Source organism: Balaenoptera ricei, chromosome X, assembly GCF_028023285.1.
Source record: "Balaenoptera ricei isolate mBalRic1 chromosome X, mBalRic1.hap2, whole genome shotgun sequence".
NCBI lineage: Eukaryota > Metazoa > Chordata > Mammalia > Artiodactyla > Balaenopteridae > Balaenoptera > Balaenoptera ricei.
In genome coordinates, this window is record NC_082660.1 from 33,695,989 (window position 1) to 33,715,751 (window position 19,763).

Below are 19,763 nucleotides of genomic sequence, written 5' to 3' on the forward strand. Positions count from 1 at the left end.
CTTTAAATATTTTCAGTTCACAGTTGGTTGAATCTGTGGATTCGGAACCCACAGATATGGAGGGCCAACTGCTGTACCAACCTTTGAATGTAGAGAAAAAAATTCTTCAGTTTTAACTTGCGTCTCACAATGGTTGTATTACATTTTTCTTTGTGACAGTTTACCAGTGTTTGGTTTGAAATGGTTATAAAATCAACATTTGCAGAAAATATTTTGTATTTCATACTTAGTTTTTCTCTGCCAAAGTTTAAATTCACAAGCTTTGCTAAAATACCATTAGGTTACTAAAAAATATGTCATTTCATGCTAATATTGAAAGTGTTTATGCTTTTGTTCACTCTTAATAATTTAATTTCCAATTACAGCTTTGGGGATAGACAGTGAAGAAATCCCAGGAATATGCTGGATATACCCTATTCTTGGATTCCCACAGGCACCACATCCTAAATGCCCCCAAGGTAGGTATATCTTAGAGTCAGAGAACACCAGGATTTTAGGTATCTTAGAGACCTTCTAATCCCATCTCTTCTTTGTACAAGTAAGAAAATCCAGGTCCAGAGAAAGTAGGTTGTAAAGTGACCCAGCCCTATTGGTGGAAATGCTAGGACTGAATCTGGTCTCTTAACAATAAGTCCAATGATCTTTCCACAAAACCATACCATTTCCTGTTGTTTTCCTTGTTGGTGAAACCTACAAATCAACTAAGATTGAAATAACATTAAATTCAGACCCCTTTATTTCATATTCTTTGATGTGCTCAGAGCCCTGCACTAGATCTGTAAGATTCCTGGGTACTTGGGTTCTTGGATCACATTTAATCACCATATTCCAGCTTCTGTGTAACTCATGGGGTCAATGATTCCTCTATTAGTTGTCCCAGATACAAAACTTTTATGATGTTCTCCAAAAACCAGTCAGAATGTACTACAGATTTTAGGGAGGTGGGCTTGGCCACCACACATGCAACGTAAAATCCCTACTCTTAAAATGCCTTTTTTTTCCGCAATGACCCCTTTTTTCCTCCACATACTCCAGGCTTCTCTCAAGTTTCTGTATGTTCTCTTTCCTCAACACTCTTCTCACTTCTTCCGCATACTTTCATTTTCCCATTTTGTTCCCAGGGTCAGCATAAGAATCACAACTCCTCTTAGATAACCATAAGGTGAAATTTAGTATCCCAACCTCTTACCAGGCTCTAGGCATAGTTCTTCATAACTAAGAATCACTGAATTGCACAGCAAAGGGATATCTATTTTTGATCTCCACCTTGAGCAACACAGATAAGCTAAAAGAAGTCTTGAAATTTTGAATTTTTCTTCTCCCTCCAATACCAATCTTTGCTAGTGAAAAAGAGCTAGTCTTTACTGATGCAAATTATGTCACCACACTTAGAAGAGAAAATAGTCAGTTTTGCTTATGAATAACAGCATTTCCCCAGAGACACTGGTTATAAAGGAAGGCCAAGATGATATATTTCCTTATGTAGTTTAATTTTAACTAGAGTAAAAATCCACTTAACTAACAGTACCTTTGACAATAAATGTCATTTGTTTTACTTGAAATATTTTTACTCTTGAGTTAAAAAATTATCAACACATAAATATTTCAAATATACTAAATTGTCTTCAGAATGCTTCAAAAACATGTCAAAATGTTTTTTTTTATTTCCTTCAAAACATAGTTGTTTGTATACTTTCCGAAGAGCTGAACAGTTTAAAATTTATAATAGTCTTCTGATCAAAGTGATGTAATACAGCCTAGACATTACTCTGTTGGAATTCTAACAGCAGTGTTGCTCGTATCTACCCCAGACACTGCTTGTTTTTTTCCCAGATTAAAGAGTTAAAGCAGATTTTTTAAAGTCTAAAATAAAGCCTATGAGAAAATAAAAACAGATTTCTTGCACAGTTTTCTTCAAAGAAGGTTAAGTATGCTCCAGAAACATAGAAATTTTCTATCAAGTCACTTTTGATAATTATTAGATTTTTAAAGTAAATGTGAGTTCTGTAAATAGCCTGTGTTACATTAGCACAACCAAGTAGTAACATCTGTGTTCTGAACAGATTGTGTACTAGTTATTAAATCATTTTACCAAAAGTCTAAAACCTATTCTAGTAATTCTTTTTCTCTACAAATGCCCTTGAGAAACAAGTGGGTATGATTTTATAAATAAATATTATTTACTTTCGGTACAGTCCATTCTTCATTCTTAAGAACACATCAGAAATAACCCATTGCTTTCCCTGCTCAACTGTGTCATCATCAATGTTTGTTGTTTCTTTTTTTTTCTATGTATCTATAACCCAGGTTATTCTCAAGCCCAGGGTACTTTTGTTGCTCTGTGAACCACCTTTTCTCCTGTCCTTTGGGGTAGATGATTGGAAAAGGGCTGTACTCCCTATTACAGTGTAAAGACAATGGAATGTGAATCCGTTGTGGTTTAGTAATCCTGGCATTGCTAGGGCAGTAATTTCCTAAGGACTTACAGGACAAGACCAATGACATGATACTAATTGTAACTTTGATCACACTAATTTCCAATTTAATGCTTTAAGACTGAAGCTAATTATAACCAGAAAAGCTTGTACATTTTCCTCAGCCATTTCAACCCACTTAATTTACATCTAACTTTGTACCCTTGTTGTACATTTCACATATTAATTCTAAGTCCAAAATGTTCAGTATTAACCTGTAAATTTAAGAATTAAAAATAAATTTATTTTAAACATTTCTTTACTATAAATGTGGTCTATACTGCGAAAACACATAAATCTGAGGACATTGTCCAATCTTGCTGTTCAGATGAACATATTATCAATATTATTGATGCCACGAAAGCATAGTGTAATCCATTTCAAAGCTTTTTTTAGTATTATGACTCCCTTTTTATCTCATATTCAATTTATGTCCTATGTGCATCTGAACTGATAAAAATATAACAGTTAATATATTTTGGAGAAATAATATTCTTAAATATGGACTCTAGCATACATGGCCCCATAATATTATACAGCTAATGCCAATATATTAATATTCCTTTATATAATTAGTAGTTGATATAGACATAATATTTTGGTTGCTCACAAGATCATTAACAACTTCTTCTGCACTTTATATAAGAAAATGTTGGAATTTTTTATAGAGAGAGGGAAATATGTAAAGTTACATATTAATTTAATGTTTTGGTGCTGTATGCTAAATTAATATGTAATAACATTTTAATATTAATTTTAAATAATTCATTACAATTTTTAACTACTAAATAGTGTATTTTGTAAATTTAAAAGCAATTCATAAATGGAAATCAAAATATTTTACTTAAATAATTTAAGTGAATTTTAAGGTGCATGTAAATAAACTAATATTTTTGGTTTAGGAGATATTTTAATAAAATATATTTTAAGAGTGTTATTACAAAATAGATATTACAGAACTTATTTTTTAAATTATTTGAAGGTATTTGCTGTAGTATTTTTATATAAGTAAAGTTTGGTATTTACCACAATGAGTACAGCTAGCTGAAAAATCCAGTCCCTGAATCACATTTCTACATCCTAATGTAATCTTCTGTACTTTGGTGTATCTTCTAGATTTATCTCTTGTCATGCTATTTTTACATATTATTTAATATTCATGTTGCTTCCAAAATGTCAATGTATGTTGATACTGAATGAGTGTATGTGTGTTAATACCAGATGCAGTGACATGTCAAAGTATGCCAAAGGAACTTTTATTTTTCATAACATAATTCATTTTTTTCTATCTCAAGAACGATCATATAACCCAATAGTCAAATTAACTGAAAGTATTTCTCTCCTGTAGTTGTCATAAAATGTCAGTCCAGGAAGCGGGTAGAAGAGGAGGTGGAAGTCACACTGGATGGAGATTTTTGGGGACAAAATCCTATAGAACTGACAGACTTTGTAGTGATTCCAGAAAGAAAGTCATATGATTCTTATGAAGATATCAAAGGTAAGAGAACCACAGTCATGGGTATAAAAAATTATAATAAATAAAAACTCAGTTTTCCTTAAATTTCAGGTTGCTGATTACTCAGTTGCATGAAAATCCATTCCCATTTATTTTTCACATACAATATCATTAAAATAGTGCCCGAGTATTCGCTTATGTTTGTTCTCTTCACATAGAAGTTTTCTCCAAAACGACAATAATTATGGTTATCAGTGGATTTATAAAAATAGGTTGTGATTTTGTCATCAGTGAGGAAAGAAAAAGTTACAGTAACTGTAATTTTCATTTCCTTTCAACTTTAATTTCTTCCTTTACTCTCTTTTTCTGATTTAAGGAATATGATTGAAGCCATGGCTTCAGCTTTAAATTTGGAAGCAGAACCTTGAATAAAATGTTTCTTATTTAAAGAAATAGAAAAATTGACATAAATTAGATGTAATACCCACATATATTTTGTACAACTACCCCTCTGACATTTAGAGTCTTAAATAAGACTTTTCAAAAAGTTAGTATTATGGTCTGGCAAAATCAAATCTCAGTGATGCAAACTTTATTTTTCAGCTATCTCCCAGATGAACTAAAGTAGAATGCTCCTATTCACACTGAAAGGGAAATTCCCATAGCAGTGTTTTATTAGAATCAAGGGGAGAAATCTATGTTTATGTATTATTTAAAAAGCAAATTAACCACAAAATTAAGTATGAAATTCCATGCAGAAACAAAATATCTTCTCTAGTTTTCTCATTTATATCTATAGTTTTTTACTTTAATCTCACTATTATCATCTAATTATTTCAGTGATAAGAGAATGTAAATGAGGTATAACTGAAGAGAGAGAGAGAGTATACAAGAGTATAGAGAGAATATACAAGAGATAGTAAAATAGTTTTTTATAATTTTATATTATAATTTAATTTAATTTATATTTAATTTTTATTTTTAAAATTTTTATATTTAATTTAATTTAATTATAATTTAATTTAATATAATATATAATTATATTATAAGTTTTTATAATAGCAGCTATTTCTACTAAGTAATAAATGCTCATTTTAAATGGTTCAAGAAATTCCTGAAGTAATATGGATAGCAGCCCCTCAACTCAATTCAGCCCCACTCAGATGGTGTTAGAATATAATAAACTTGATATATACCCTCTCATACTTCCAGCCATACTTGAGTGATGGAAACATGTTAGGAATTTAACCAGTTATTTTAACTAAGACCAATTAACAGTGACAAACAAGACAGGCGTATTTCTCTTTCACATGTAAGCCTGGACTTGTGCGTGGTTTAGGCAGTGTAGTGCCTCTGCCCCTTGAGATTATCAGGCATTCAGGTTCCTTTTCTCTTGTTGCTCCACCATCCACTAAGTTGTCCTCATCTGCATGATCAATTCTACAGTCACGTCCACAGTGAAGAGCAAGCTGGTTCCCTTTAAAGCCATGACCTGAAGATGCATATGTGATTTCTACTTGTATCCCACTGGTGAGACCTTACTCATATGGGCACACCTAGCTGCACTTGAGGCTGGGAAATGCCTCTTGACAGACCCAAATAAAATTGGGGGGCATTCTATTATGAAAAAAGAGGAAAAGAGAGAAAGTAGATATTGGGGAGACAATTAGCAGTCTCTGCCATATTTTATTTGCTGTGAACTGTTAAAATCTATCATCAGTCCATCCGAAAGTACTTAATGAGGACCTATTATACATCAGGTGTTTTCCTGGGCATGGAAATTCACACATACCCCTATCCCTCTCCTACCATCAGACTGGTATCCCCACTGTGTAGGATAGAGTTCCAGTCAGTTTCTGGTCAACATCTCAAATCGCCTACTGAGATGAGGATCCAGGTTTAACTGGCTGGCTCTGCACAGCCCCTGTTGCCGTGAACCGAGTACCACCCTCCATTCTCCAGTTCTCTCTGCCACCTATCTGATATAAAGTCTTGTCACTCTGTCCGTGCCTTCTACCATACCCCAAACCCGGATTAGAACCTTTCTGATATCCATGCTGGTTTATTTATTAAGCACTTAGTCTTCCAAGAACAATGCTAAGTGTTTTATGTTTTGTACTTATTATATTATTATAGGACTTATCATCAAAGAAACCCTATGAAGCACATAGTATCCCTATATTTTTATTTTACAAGTGAGGAAATCTAAGTAAAAGAAGTTTAGTGACTTGTCCAGGGTCCTACAATGCAGCAGTGGAAGGGATAATGCATGAATCCAGGCCTATTTTTTAAAACCGTTTTAAAAAATACTTTAGATTTAAAACCTAAAGATGAAATAGTAGGTTCTGAGCTGTTCATATTGGCATCAGACCTAACCTAATTGCTTTTTCTTTTAAAGCCCTGTAGAAATCAAAAACTTCTACAAGGGAAAAGCTCTCTAAGAGGTTCCCTAACATAAGGTATAATGCCTGGTACAAAGTGGCCAATCAATAAACAGAGTTGTTTCAGCTTTCCCTTTATTATCACACTCTCTTCTATTTCACTTTGTACCCTGTTTTATCCTGTTGCTCTTTTTTTCAGTAGTAGTGTTTACACATTGCTTGCTGAATAAAAAATGACTTTACAACATATAAAAGCACCAATACCCATCAATTTTTCACCTATAAAAATATCTATTCCATATGAAATGATATTTGATCACTTTTACCTACTAAAATGTTTTTGAGGTGATTCTATCTATATAAAGTAATCCTGAATTACATTCACCATTTGTTCCCTACTGTCATTCCAGCCTGTTTATCTTTATTTGCTGAAGCTGTAATGTGTAGAGCTAGGGAATATTTATTTCTCTGCTTTTCTATGCAGGCCTGCTTTCTCCTCTCTTTGCAGGTCTCCTTTCTCTGCCTGCTCATCGACTTATACACATGACTCCATCATGCTTAATCAACATTTCCATTTGCTTCATGAAACCCTTGGTGTCTTCCAAAAAAGATTATTCAAACTGGGGTTCTATTATTTGCAAATAACATTCTAAGAGTAAATGTAGAAGAGGATCTAGAAATAATAAATATTTCTTAAATGAATTACAAAAATGTCAGAATAATCTCCGCTATACACTTTCACTATAAAATTTGCAAGGCAATATTTGAAAAGCTGGAGATGGAATTATGAAATGAGTATCTATGTTATATGTATCCAATGCATTTCAAAAGATCTTTGGAATTCCAAAAGTATTAGTTCACCCTAACTGTGTTCTTTTTATTTACTGGCTAGTTATTGATAGTATGAAGTATGTGAGAGTAGGAGATAGTAATACAGTTACTAGGTTGCACAATGAGATATTTAATTCTTAATTATATTAACTTATTACTTATTTTTTCCCTTTGGTTGAATTTTAGTTTTATCATTGCAAAATGCCAGTGTAATCACAAACTGCTTAAATTTATAAAAAGTAAAATAAGTTTATATGAGGAGAGGGGAATTTTCCATTTCAATGCCTGTTCAGTTACTCTCTATTTCAAAGAACTATCTATTAATAATGGAATCAGACTGATACAAAGCATTTCCATTTATCTCAAAAAAGTTATTATAAATTGGATATAGATTTTGCCTTAGTGAATCATGTAATGACATTAGACAAATGTAGGAAATGTAATCTTTAAGTAAATGAAATTCTGTTGGCTTTCTTTTCTTCAACCGATAGCCAATACTCAAAGAAAATTCTGATTGTTTATGCATATCAGGGACAAGAATATTAGTGTAGATTAACCTCAGAATTCAGATGTGTAATACAACTTCTAATTTCCAGAGATAAATAAATGTAAGTACTTTCTTATTAAAATAGAAAATAATTTTAATAAGCAGCCAACCTATAATAATTGTACCCCAGTGAATGTCCAGTTTCCTTCCGAAGTGAAACCATTGTTTTGTGTGTCATCCTGCTATGCTTCAGTGAATTTTTTTTTAAGGGGGTGTTCTTTATTCTTTTTTTAAAATAAATTTATTTATTTATTTATTTATTTATGGCTGCATTGGGTCTTCGTTGCTGCGTGCGGGCTTTCTCTAGTTGTGGCGAGCGGAGGCTACTTTTCGTTGCGGTGCGCGGGCTTCTCACTGCAGTGACTTCTCTTGTTGCAGAGCACGAGCTCTAGGTGCGCGGGCTTCAGTAGTTGTGGCTCACAGGCTCTAGAGCGCAGGCTCAGTAGTTGGGGCGCACGGGCTTAGGTGTTCTGCGGCATGTGGGATCTGCCCCGACTAGGACTCGAACCCATGTCTCCTGCATTGGCAGGTGGATTCTTAACCACTGCACTACCAAGGAAGTCCGCTTCAGTGAATTTTAATAGTTTAGTGTTCAAGCCTTGATTTTTATTTGAAATCTATCCTGTTGAAGGCACAATGTTGATGCTTCTATGACATGAAGTGGAAAGGAAGGTAAAGAAATGCTTATATCCAGGACTCATCTTAATATGTTCTTGCTACTTTAAATTGCTTAAATTGTACTCTTGTCAGGTTGCAAGCTAAAGAAATTATAATTCTGATAATAGAAATTGATTAAATCTTATTACCTGAAAAAAATCCACTTCCTCCTAGATAAGCAGGGTCTATAAGGAAGCTGCCAACATCATTTTGAGAGGTTTGAAAGGCATGTTAGGAAAACTCTCTCTCTCAAATAGCTCCTGAAAATACACCTTTTGATATGGTTCATATTTTACTGCTTCATTACTTTTCGTGATGAAAAATAATGCTTACTATTGAAAATAACTATTTGGAAGGTTTGCAGGCTTATCTCTTCCCATCATTCTCTCTAAAATAGCTTTTTCTCTGCTCAGTACCACCAAATGCAAGAAGCTAGCTATTTTTTGGCAAAAGACATTTTAATTTGTGAACGTTTATTTCTGTTCTGAAGCATGTCTTGCTATACAGAAGTAGGTTTGTTCAGTCCCCTCTCAACTTTAATGTTTTTCTCTGTCTTAGTGTCTTTTCTCTGAATATTTAATAAATCAGTTGACCTCTCTCTTTCCTGAGTTCCTTAAAAGCATCTGGTAATAACTGGATTCCTTTCACTGCTGTTATTCCAAAGATGTAACCAACTTACATGCACTCTCTGTAATTCTTCCTGCTCGCCCTTCCTTCTCACCTATTTATTTATGGAGGGACGAGCCTGGTCACAAGTCTGAATACTATTTTAGACTTTGTGCAAAGGCAAACCAGCTGTTTTCACCTATGTGTGTCATTTAGTTATAGTTTACTCAACACATTAAATAGAATTCAAAAGAATCATGTTGTTTATGCCATTTTGTACTTCCTATAGTCTCTTAAATCCCTTATGGTGGAAATTCGAGCACTTAACTCTGTGGCTTGAACTTTGATGGGGCTTTTTTAGGTGTGATCATTAGTTACACCCTGTATTCCCTCATCCGAATTTATAAGCATCTGAGAAGTAGATGTAGAAATAAAGCAGATGGAGATCAAAAGGTACCTTTATATAAAGGTGAACTGGAAAATGACTTTGGATTCGTTTGGGCTTATTAATACCTTCCACCAAAATCAAGTGCATTAACCCCAACCTAGCCAGTTGTAGATTCCCTACAGGAATAAACAACCAACACATGAAGAAGGAAGAGAAAGTGTACATCCTGGATTCAGGACATCGGGAAAGAAAAAAAAGGGTCTGCTCATCTGCTCATGCTTCATTTCTTCACCCAAATTCACTGATCGGATGTGTCGCTTTTCCTCGGATGGCAAATCATGATGGAGGAGGCAGATTGATGCTGAGATTTTTTTTCCTCCTATACCTTTCCCTTCTAGTGAGTGGATAAGCCTCTCTATGTAAACATGATCAGTAGGAAATAAGGATCCCCACCACCGCCTTCCCATTATTTCCCTTTATCTTCATCATCTTCTTTCCCTGAGAGTCCAATAAAACTATCAAACCGCATTAAATGAAAATACCAGGACCTCTCTGTTCTCTTTCCACCCTGACTCCTCACACACACCATTGAGTTAATGAAGATTGATCACTTCCATATCTTTTTTATTCAACAACAATCTAGGGAGCATCTTTGCTGCCAGGTATTATGCTGAGTCCCAGAGATGCCAAAATTAACAAGACACAAACCGTTGTGAAGGAATTCAAAAAACATCTATCCAATATGTTGGATTTATGCACCTTACTATTTAAATCAATTGGTGTTGCCCTACTGGGATATTATAATACTTGTATTTTTAGACTGTATTTTGAAATGTCACTTCTTTAAGACTACAAACTATACCGTGTGGGCAGAATTTCCCCTATAGTTGTGTTTATTCTTCCTAAGTAACTCGTATTCCATGCCGTCTTTGTGCCTCTCTGGAGTTTAGTTCGGTGACTCTCTCTCTATGGGACTTTTTCTGTGAGAGTAGTTTTGCCATTGAACTGCATAACAGATTCATGCCTCTTCCTGTTATTTCCCAGTGTTCAGTAGCTTGAGGCTGTTTTTCTTTGATTAATCTATTGTCTTTTTTTGTGCCTGATTTATGTGTCACAGTGGTCGCATTTCACCCCCCAGGCCAGTCATCTTGTTGCATGTTGTTTACATGTTGAGTGTAAACACCCATGTTGGGTTTGGTCTGTGATCACAAACAGCTCCTGAGAAGCTCGTCATTGGTCCTCCCATGACCCCACATTGGCCTCTAGACTTGATCCTTTCCTCTGCTTCTCTTCATTTTGCTTTCTCTACTCAACTCACTCCATGAAGCCTTCTGTCCTAACTACTCTAATGAGAGTACCCCTGACAAGATTGTCAGCCTTATCCAGTATGCCTAATCCAGTGGTCAGATTTGTGCTCTGAGCTTACTCATCGGCAGCATTTACCAGTTGACCCAGTTAAAGAACTTTCTGCTCTGGGCTTTCAAGACTAGCTTTATTTATCTCTCCCTTTTCCATCTCTGTTGTTGGCTCCTCTTCCTCTGATCAGGATCTAAATGTTTGAGTGACCCAGGCCTCTGCCCTGAGGGCCATCACACCCCCTTGCGCAGGTGATGGCCTGCACATTTCCAGATGCAGCTGCTGATGGCATCTTCTCAGCAGTTGTGCCACTTGACAGGCCTGGTATCCTAGGTTGTGAAATCTGAACACAGACAGCTTGGGTTCTTCCATTTAGTCTCTGTAGGGCCTTGACAAAGTTACTTTAGTTCTCTATAAACTTTGTTTCTTCAATTGTAGTATGGAGACAGTAATGGTATCTATTTCATAGGATATTTTTTTAAGATTAAGTGCAATGCATAGAATCCGTAAAAGTGCCTGATTCTCAGTAAGTGTCTCAGAAGTGTTAGGTATTACCATTATTATCATTTAAAGCTCTGGTTACGCATTCTCTGACAGTGATGTAACTAGAGGGCCCATCTTCAGTCACTGACAAATGACATGTTGAGATGGAAAAGTGATTCTCTGAATGTCATTCAGTGGAGTTTCTCATTAATACACAAAAGAATATTCTATCAAAAAAGAAAGTACAAAAATATGGTACCTAAATCTTAGAGTCTGAAATTGGGTGCTAATTGCTAAAAGCTTAGATAAAATATTTATGTTACAAGAAGTTCCTTTATCTTTTATTTCTGGTTTCTTGTTTAAAATGAAACATGTAAGAAGAGTATCAGCTATGTGGCCACTTTCTTCCTTTAATTTTCATTTTGTAGTTTACTGTACTTGCAGTTGTATCAAAGGAACATGCAGTTATTTTAAGTTAATCAAAATATTTGGTCTATTAAATGACCTTATGAAAGTGAAGTAAAGCATGTAAATGAAATACCCCTTCAAAAAGGTACACAATTTTGTAAAAAAATAATAAGAATGTGCAGATGGCACATTCTTCATTATCTGTTCAAAGAAAATAGCTTTAGGTAGTTTATCCAGTATCCTCTCTTTTCTTTGAATACCTTGTTGTCGTCATCCTATTTCAGATTTGTCTTCGGTACTCCATTCATTCCTTGTATGATTACTATGTTCTTTCAAACAAATGTAGATGCCTGTTATTAATGAAGAGACAACTATAGAAATTTAGGGAAAGAACATGAATAATATTGTTCTTTATACTTTGATATTAATTTCTCTATAATTGAGACATTTTGGTTCGGTTTGCTATGAAATGTATTTCTTACAGATTAAAATATATATGGTATAAATACATAATTTCAAAGTACATTTTGCAAATAAATTGGTTAAAATTCAGTACTTTTTGATTATTTATCATATTTAATCAAGGGTTCTCTTTTTAAAAATTACTAATATTCTTCCACATTGAATAAAATGCAGTCATTGCCCTGAGAAAATTCACCCAAGTAATAGGCACCCTTGGCCAACATAGTGCCCGTTGCATGATTTATGGGCATGATGATGCAAGCATTAGGCTGAATGATAATTATGCAGGGATAATATCTGGATGGAGACATACCCCTCTTATTCAATATAATGACCTTGCTGTCATACCCAAATGATTATTACCAACATTATTTTATGAGACAGTGGATGATCGATAGATAGATAGATAGATAGATAGATATAGATACAGATACAGATACCTCATACTCTACAATTCTCTGAAACCTGTTTGATTAAATATTTTGTATGTATCAATATGTTAAGGGTATGAATACAGTACTGAAGTGATAAGCTCATGATTCTAGTTACCAGTCAGGACTGCTCATGTAGCTGGCACTTCACACATCACAGGGCATTGCTTGAGCTTAATCTACATCTTCCTCTCACCCTTGTGAAAGTCACCACATGGCCTGAACTACTGCAGAAACTTCATTACCTTCTCTCCTAATCCCCTTTTGCTCAATTTACCATTCAACGATCACATCACTTCCATACTTAAAACATTCAGTAGGCTCTTGTTATTCTTAGAAGCCCCAAATCGTCACTGTACCCTGCATGGTCTTGCCTATTTTGCCCATTTCATCTCTTGACAAGTTCTTCCCACTCCCTTTTGCTCCACCTGCTTAAGTTCTTTCTCAAATGGGCTGAGGTGGTTTCCACCACGGAAAAATTCCCCAATGCTACTCTGATGCCTAGGAGGCATTTACTTTCTCTCTACATCCAGGAAACCCTTATCACCTTTCAACTTTGGTGTACTGGTCTCCTCCTCAGGACCTTAGAAGTCAAGTTCCCAGGACCTTTGCTCTCATAGCCTCTTCTGCTTCTCCATAGTAGCCGTTATCACAGTAGTCATTTAAAAACTAGTGATATAATTGGTAGTTTATTGGCAGTTTTTCCCTCCCAATCATAAAGCTCCATGAGGACAAGAACCTTATTTGTCATTTCAAGGAAAGCTTTCAATTATTATTCATTGAATGAATAAAGAAATGAAAATATAAATGATAAGAAAAACGTTTTTAAAGCCTGTTTAGATGTTGGCTGTGGAAACAAAATTATCTGCCTCATATTCATGAATTTAGCCATAGCTAGGAAGTTTTACTGGGGCAAATTCTACAGGTCTTAGTGAGCAGTTTATGAAAATCTTCAGAGAATGGGAGACCATTGAAAATGGAAAGTGCTTTTAGACAAGCCTGTGATAACCATTATATATTGTAAAATACAGAAAAAAAGAGGTTAGTAAATATTTCAGTACCTGTTAAAACACAATTAAAATTAAATATATATTTATCATATTAATTTCATGAGTTCAAGTGTCTTTTTAAGGGATTGCTAAAAAAAAGGACAGAATTTTCCTCCTGTATTTGTTACAGTAGTCCCAAGAACTGTTGACTTGTAACTTTGAAATTATAAACTGTATTAAGAGAAACTACATTTATTTAGATATTTTTTTAGAAATGTGCAATTATTCTCTTAAAGTTATGAGCTATGTTTGTCATGAGTGATTAATTTTATACAGCAATCAGATGATAATTAATTTACACTGGCCTCACTGATTTAGCTCTTATCAACCATGTCCACATAAAAGTACTATACAGATTCTCTTCCACTTAGCAAAAGGCATGTTTTTAACTTGATAATATGACTTTTCAAGTAAAATGCAGAGACTCTAATATGATAGCTTTAAGACACGTTACAGAATGTCAGTTTATGATTTTGTACAACCCAATTCTGTCCCTCTCCCTTAGGTGCTAGTATCAACATATTCGAGTTACAGGTAAGGGGGATATGTGTAGTTTGAAAAAATACTAATGTTCCTAGTTGCCTCACCCCCTGTCCCTTGCGGATAATCATGTCTGTATTTTGTACCAGTGGGTTTTCTTATGATGGGAATTATGACATCCATAGAGACGGATTCCCCACAAGGGGTTCAATGCTTCTGAAACTAAATTTAGCTTCTCATTTCCTATCTTCATTCTGACACAGCCATTCCCATAAAGGCTTCAATAATTAAGCAGAAACAGATGCATATCTCAACTACATACAGTATTTACTTTGAAAACTATAATGTCATTTGAATGCAGTGGAAATTTCATCTCCCACTAAACACTCTAAAATTCTTAAATACTGCTTCTCTGTATGGAATGCTGCTTCCTATACATTTCCATATCCCGTCCCCAAAACAAGTAGACACATTAAAGTAGACATGTTGATTTTGCTACAACAAAGAATGGTTATTGATAGGAACAACAGTTGCCGATTTTGTCAACAGGATGAAAACTAGCAATTCAGGAGGTCAGAAATTTATTTTTACGTGTGGGGAAAAAAAAGATCTTGTAAGGGTGTGGGTCAGTCAGTTATTTTACATTAATAAGGTTTGCTGAGTAATCATTAAATGTGACTTGGGCTTGTTACAGCCAAGCTATTTTTCAGAGTTCTGTGGCAGAAATTATAATCAGCTACTTCTGAAAGGTGGTCTGGTTTCTGTTAGGATTGCTTAGAGGTGGCCGTCAGTTCTGTGAATCCAAGGATCACGTTTACCTTTACACACTAGAGACAGACTTTAGAAATTAGCTCAGCTGTGGACCAGGTCAAGTCATGGTTCTCTGGAGCTCTCTTCCATGATCTATATGCAATAAACTTCTTGATTTGCAAGTTGGGCTCCTTACATGGACATGGAGCATAAATATAATAAATGATTGTGCTTCTCTTCTACATGCCAGTCTTGAATTTAAGATATTTTTCACATGTACCTAACAAAACCCTGCTATAAGTAACTTTCCTCTGGTAACCTACTGCTTAAGAAAATACGGCTAACCATATTGTCTATAATAACCCAAGACTAATGAAGAACTCTCTCTTGTATTAAACTTTACCAGGGAATTGCCTGGTAGTCCAGTAGTTAGGGCTCCGCGTTTTCACTGCTGAGGGCACAGATTCAATCCCTGGTCCGGGAATTAAGATCCCGCAAGCCGTGCAACACGGCCAAAAAATAAAAAATAAAATATACCAGTGTTTGAAAATCCTACCCTAGTAGACTGGGATGCAGTTGTAATATTGTTTGAACTTAATTCAAATCGTTCTTTATAAATTACAAGTCTATAGGCTTTTAATATATTTACTATAGAGAGCACGTCATTATTTTTATTTTATAGTAAATATTGATTTTTAGTTTCCACTTGGCTATTTCTTGTTTTATAAGTCTGAATTTTAAGGATTTAAGATGGTGGGATTTAAGGATGATGGGTGCATGTATTTTTTTTTATGTTCATTCATTTATTTACCGTTTAACAAAAGCATACTGAGTACTATTATATATCTGGTAATGCACTAGGTATTATGAACACAAAGCTAAATAACATATACCATCTTCCTCCCTCTAAATACTTGTGTATGATTAATGCTGACATAATTGATTTTCAACCTATACATACTTAATTGAATTAAAATGCATTTTAATCTTAATTTTCTTAGATATACCTGTAAAACGTGAATTTGAATATGAAATTCAATTTGAATCTGAAGTCACGAAGGCTAATTTGGAATCCTGCGTGGCTTTATATTACATAAAAAAATCTTATAATATCAAGGCTGAAAGGGCAACATTGGTCTTCAGTCTGATATTTGCACCAAAGAAACCATTGAGGTAATAAACCTGCTTTTACCCCTATTTTCTTTAAACAATATTATTACTCTTTTAAACTAAATAATGTGATATTTTCTTTACATCTTTCTATATTTCAGTTGCATTACTTTGATGCTGTTGAGGTGAATAGATTATTTCTTTTTTTTTTAACATATTTATTGGGGTATAATTGCTTTACAGTGGTGTGTTAGTTTCTGCTTCATAACACAGTGAATCAGCTATATATATACATATATCCCCATATCTCCTCCCTCTTGTGTCTCCCTCCCACCCTCCCTATTCCAACCTTCTAGGTGGTCACAGAGCACCAAGCTGATCTCCCTGTGCTATGCGACTGCTTCCCACTAGCTATCTATTTTACATTTGGTAGTGTATATGTCCATGCCACTCTCTTACTTCGTCCCAGCTTACCCTTCCTCCTCCCCATGTCCTCAAGTCCATTCTCTATGTCTGCGTCTTTATGCCTGTCCTGCACCTAGGTTCTTCAGAAACATTTTTTTTTTTTTAGATTCCATATATATGTGTTAGCATACGGTATTTGTTTTTCTCCTTCTGACTTACTTCACTCTATAGGACAGACTCTAGGTCCATCCACCTCATGACAAATAACTCAATTTCGTTTCTTTTTATGGCTGAGTAATATTCCATTGTATATATGTGCCACATCTTTATCCATTCATCTGTCGATGGACACTTAGGTTGCTTCCATGTCCTGGCTATTGTAAATACAGCTGCAAGGAACATTGTGGTACATGACTCTTTTTGAATTCTGGTTTTCTCAGGGTATATGCCCAGTAGTGGGATTGCTGGGTGGTATGGTAGTTCTATTTTTAGTTTTTTAAGGAGCCTCCATACTGTTCTCCATAGTGGCTGTATCAATTTACATTCCCATCAACAGTGAAAGAGGCTTCCCTTTTCTCCACACCCTCTCCAGCATTTATTGTTTGTAGATTTTTTGATGATGGCCATTCTGACTGGTGTGAGGTGATACCTCATTATAGTTTTGATTTGCATTTCTCTAATGACTAGTGATGTTGAGCATCCTTTCATGTGTTCGCTGGCAATCTGTGTATCTTCTTTGGAGAAATGTCTATTGAGGTCTTCTGCCCATTTTTAGATTGGGTTGTTTGTGTTTTTGATATTGAGCTGCATGAGCTGCTTGTAAATTTTGGAGATTAATCCTTTGTCACTTGCTTCATTGGCAAATAATTTCTCCCATTCTGAGGGTTGTCTTTTGGTGTTGTTTATGGTTTCCTTTGCTGTGCAAAAGCTTTTAAGTTTCATTGGGTCCCATTTGTTTATTTTTGTTTTTATTTCCATTTCTCTAGGAGGTGGGTCAAAAAGGATCTTGCTGTGATTTATGTCATTGAGTGTTCTGCCTATGTTTTCCTCTAAAAGTTTTATAGTGTCTGGCCTTACATTTAGGACTTTACTCCATTTTGAGTTTATTTTTGTGTATGGTGTTAGGGAGTGTTCTAATTTCATTCTTTTACATGTAGCTGTCCAGCTTTTCCTGGCATCACTTATCGAAGAGGCTGTCTTTTCTCTGTTGTATATTCTTGCGTCCTTTATCAAAAATAAGGTGACCATATATGCATGGGTTTATCTCTGGGCTTTCTATCCTGTTCCATTGATCTATATTTCTGTTTTGGTGCCACTACAATATTGTCTTGATTACTGTAGCTTTGTAGTATAGTCTGAAGTCAGGGAGCCTGATTCCTCCCGCTCCATTTTTCTTTCTAAAGATTTCTTTGGCTATTCGGGGTCTTTTGTGTTTCCATACAAATTGTGAAATTTTTTGTTCTAGTTCTGTGAAAAATGCCAGTGGTAGTTTGATGGGGATTGCATTGAATCTGTAGTATAGTCATTTCCACAATGTTGATTCTTCCAATCCAAGAACATGGTATATCTCTCCATCTGTTTGTACCATCTTTAATTTCTTTCATCAGTGTCTTATAGTTTTCTGCATACAGGTCTTTTGTCTCCTTAAGTAGGTTTGTTCCTAGGTATTTCATTCTTTTTGCTGCAATGGTAAATGGGAGTGTTTCCTTAATTTCTCTTTCAGATTGTTCATCATTAGTGTATAGGAATGTAAGAGATTTCTGTGCATTAATTTTGTATCCTGCTACTGTACAAAATTCATTGATTAGCTCTAGTAGTTTTCTGGTAGCGTCTTTAGGATTCTCTATGTATAACATCATGTCATCTACAAACAGTGACAGCTTTACTTCTTCTTTTCCGATTTGGATTCCTTTTATTTCTTTTTCTTCTCTGATTGCTGTGGCTAACACTTCCAAAACTATGTTGAATAATAATGGTGAGAGTGGGCAACCTTGTCTTGTTCCTGATCTTAGAGGAAATGATTTCAGTTTTTCACCATTGAGAACGATGTTGACTGTGGGTTTGTCATCTATGGCCTTTATTATATTGAGGTAAGTTCCCTCTAGGCCTACTTTCTGCAGGGTTTTTATCATAAATGGGTGTTGAATTTTGTCAGAACTTTTTCTGCATCTATTGAGATGATCATATGGCTTTTATCCTTCAATTTGTTAATATGGTGTATCACATTGATTGATTTGCATATATTGAAGGATCCTTGTATTCCTGGGATAAACCTCACTTGATCATGGTGTATGATCCTTTTAATGTGCTGTTGGATTCGGTTTGCTAGTATTCTGTTGAGGATTTTTGCATCTATGTTCATGAATGCTATTGGCCTGTAGTTTTCTTTTTTTGTGACATCTTTGTCTGGTTTTGGTATCAAGGTGATGGTGGTGTCATAGAATGAGATTGGGAGTGTTCCTCCCTCTGCTATATTTTGGAAGAGTTTGAGAAGGATAGGTGTTAGCTCTTCTCTAAATGTTTGACAGAATTCACTTGTGAAGCCACCTGGTCCTGGGCTTTTGTTTGTTGGAAAGTTTTTAATCACAGTCTCAATTTCAGTGCTTGTGATTGGTCTGTTTATGTTTTCTGTTTCTTTCTGGTTCAGTCTTGGAAGGTTGTGCTTTTCTAAGAATGTGTCCATTTTTTCCAGGTTGTCCATTTTATTGGCATATAGTTGCTTGTAGTAATCTCTCATGATCCTTTGTATCTCTGCAGTGTCAGGTGTTACTTCTCTCTTTTCATTTCTAATTCTATTGATTTGAGTGTTCTCCCTTTTTTTCCTGATGAGTCTGGCTAATGGTTTATCAATTTTGTTTATCTTCTCAAAGAACCAGCTTTTAGTTCTATTGATCTTTACTATTGTTTCCTTCATTTCTTTTTCATTTATTTCTGATCTGATCTTTATGATTTCTTTCCTTCTTCTAACTTTGGGTTTTTTTTGTTCTTCTTTCTCTAATTGCTTTAGGTGTAAGGTTCAATTGTTTATTTGAGATGTTTCTTGTTTCTTGAGGTAGGATTGTATTGCTATAAACTTCCCTCTTAGAAGTGCTTTTGCTGCATCCCATACGGTTGGGTCATCGTGTTTTCTTTGTCATTTGTTTCTGTGTATTTTTTGGTTTCCTCTTTGATTTCTTTTTCTTTTTTCTTTTTTTTTTTTTTTCTCTTTGATTTCTTTAGTGATCTCTTGATAATTTAGTAGCGTATTGTTTAGCCTCCATGATATCTGGTCTCATAGCATTGTGGTCCAAAAAGATACTTAATATGATTTCAATTTTCTTAAGCTTACTAAGGATTCATTTGTGACCCAAGATATGATGTATCCTGGAGAATGTTCCATGAGCACTTGAGAAGAAAGTGTATTCTGTTGTTTTTGGATGGAATGTCCTATAAATATCAATTAAGTCCATCTTGTTTAATGTATCATTTAAAGCTTGTGTTTCCTTATTT

At 34.8% G+C, this 19,763-nt stretch overlaps 1 protein-coding gene across 1 annotated transcript in view; it reads left to right on the forward strand.

Annotated features, from left to right (window-relative positions):
- The window catches only part of CFAP47 (cilia and flagella associated protein 47), a 487,004-nt gene that overhangs the window by 418,517 nt on the left and 48,724 nt on the right, over positions 1-19,763 (forward strand). Inside the window, 3 exon segments of the mRNA XM_059910362.1 lie at positions 366-458; positions 3,823-3,972; positions 15,761-15,932. Of these exon segments, the coding sequence (XP_059766345.1) occupies positions 366-458; positions 3,823-3,972; positions 15,761-15,932 (415 nt within the window).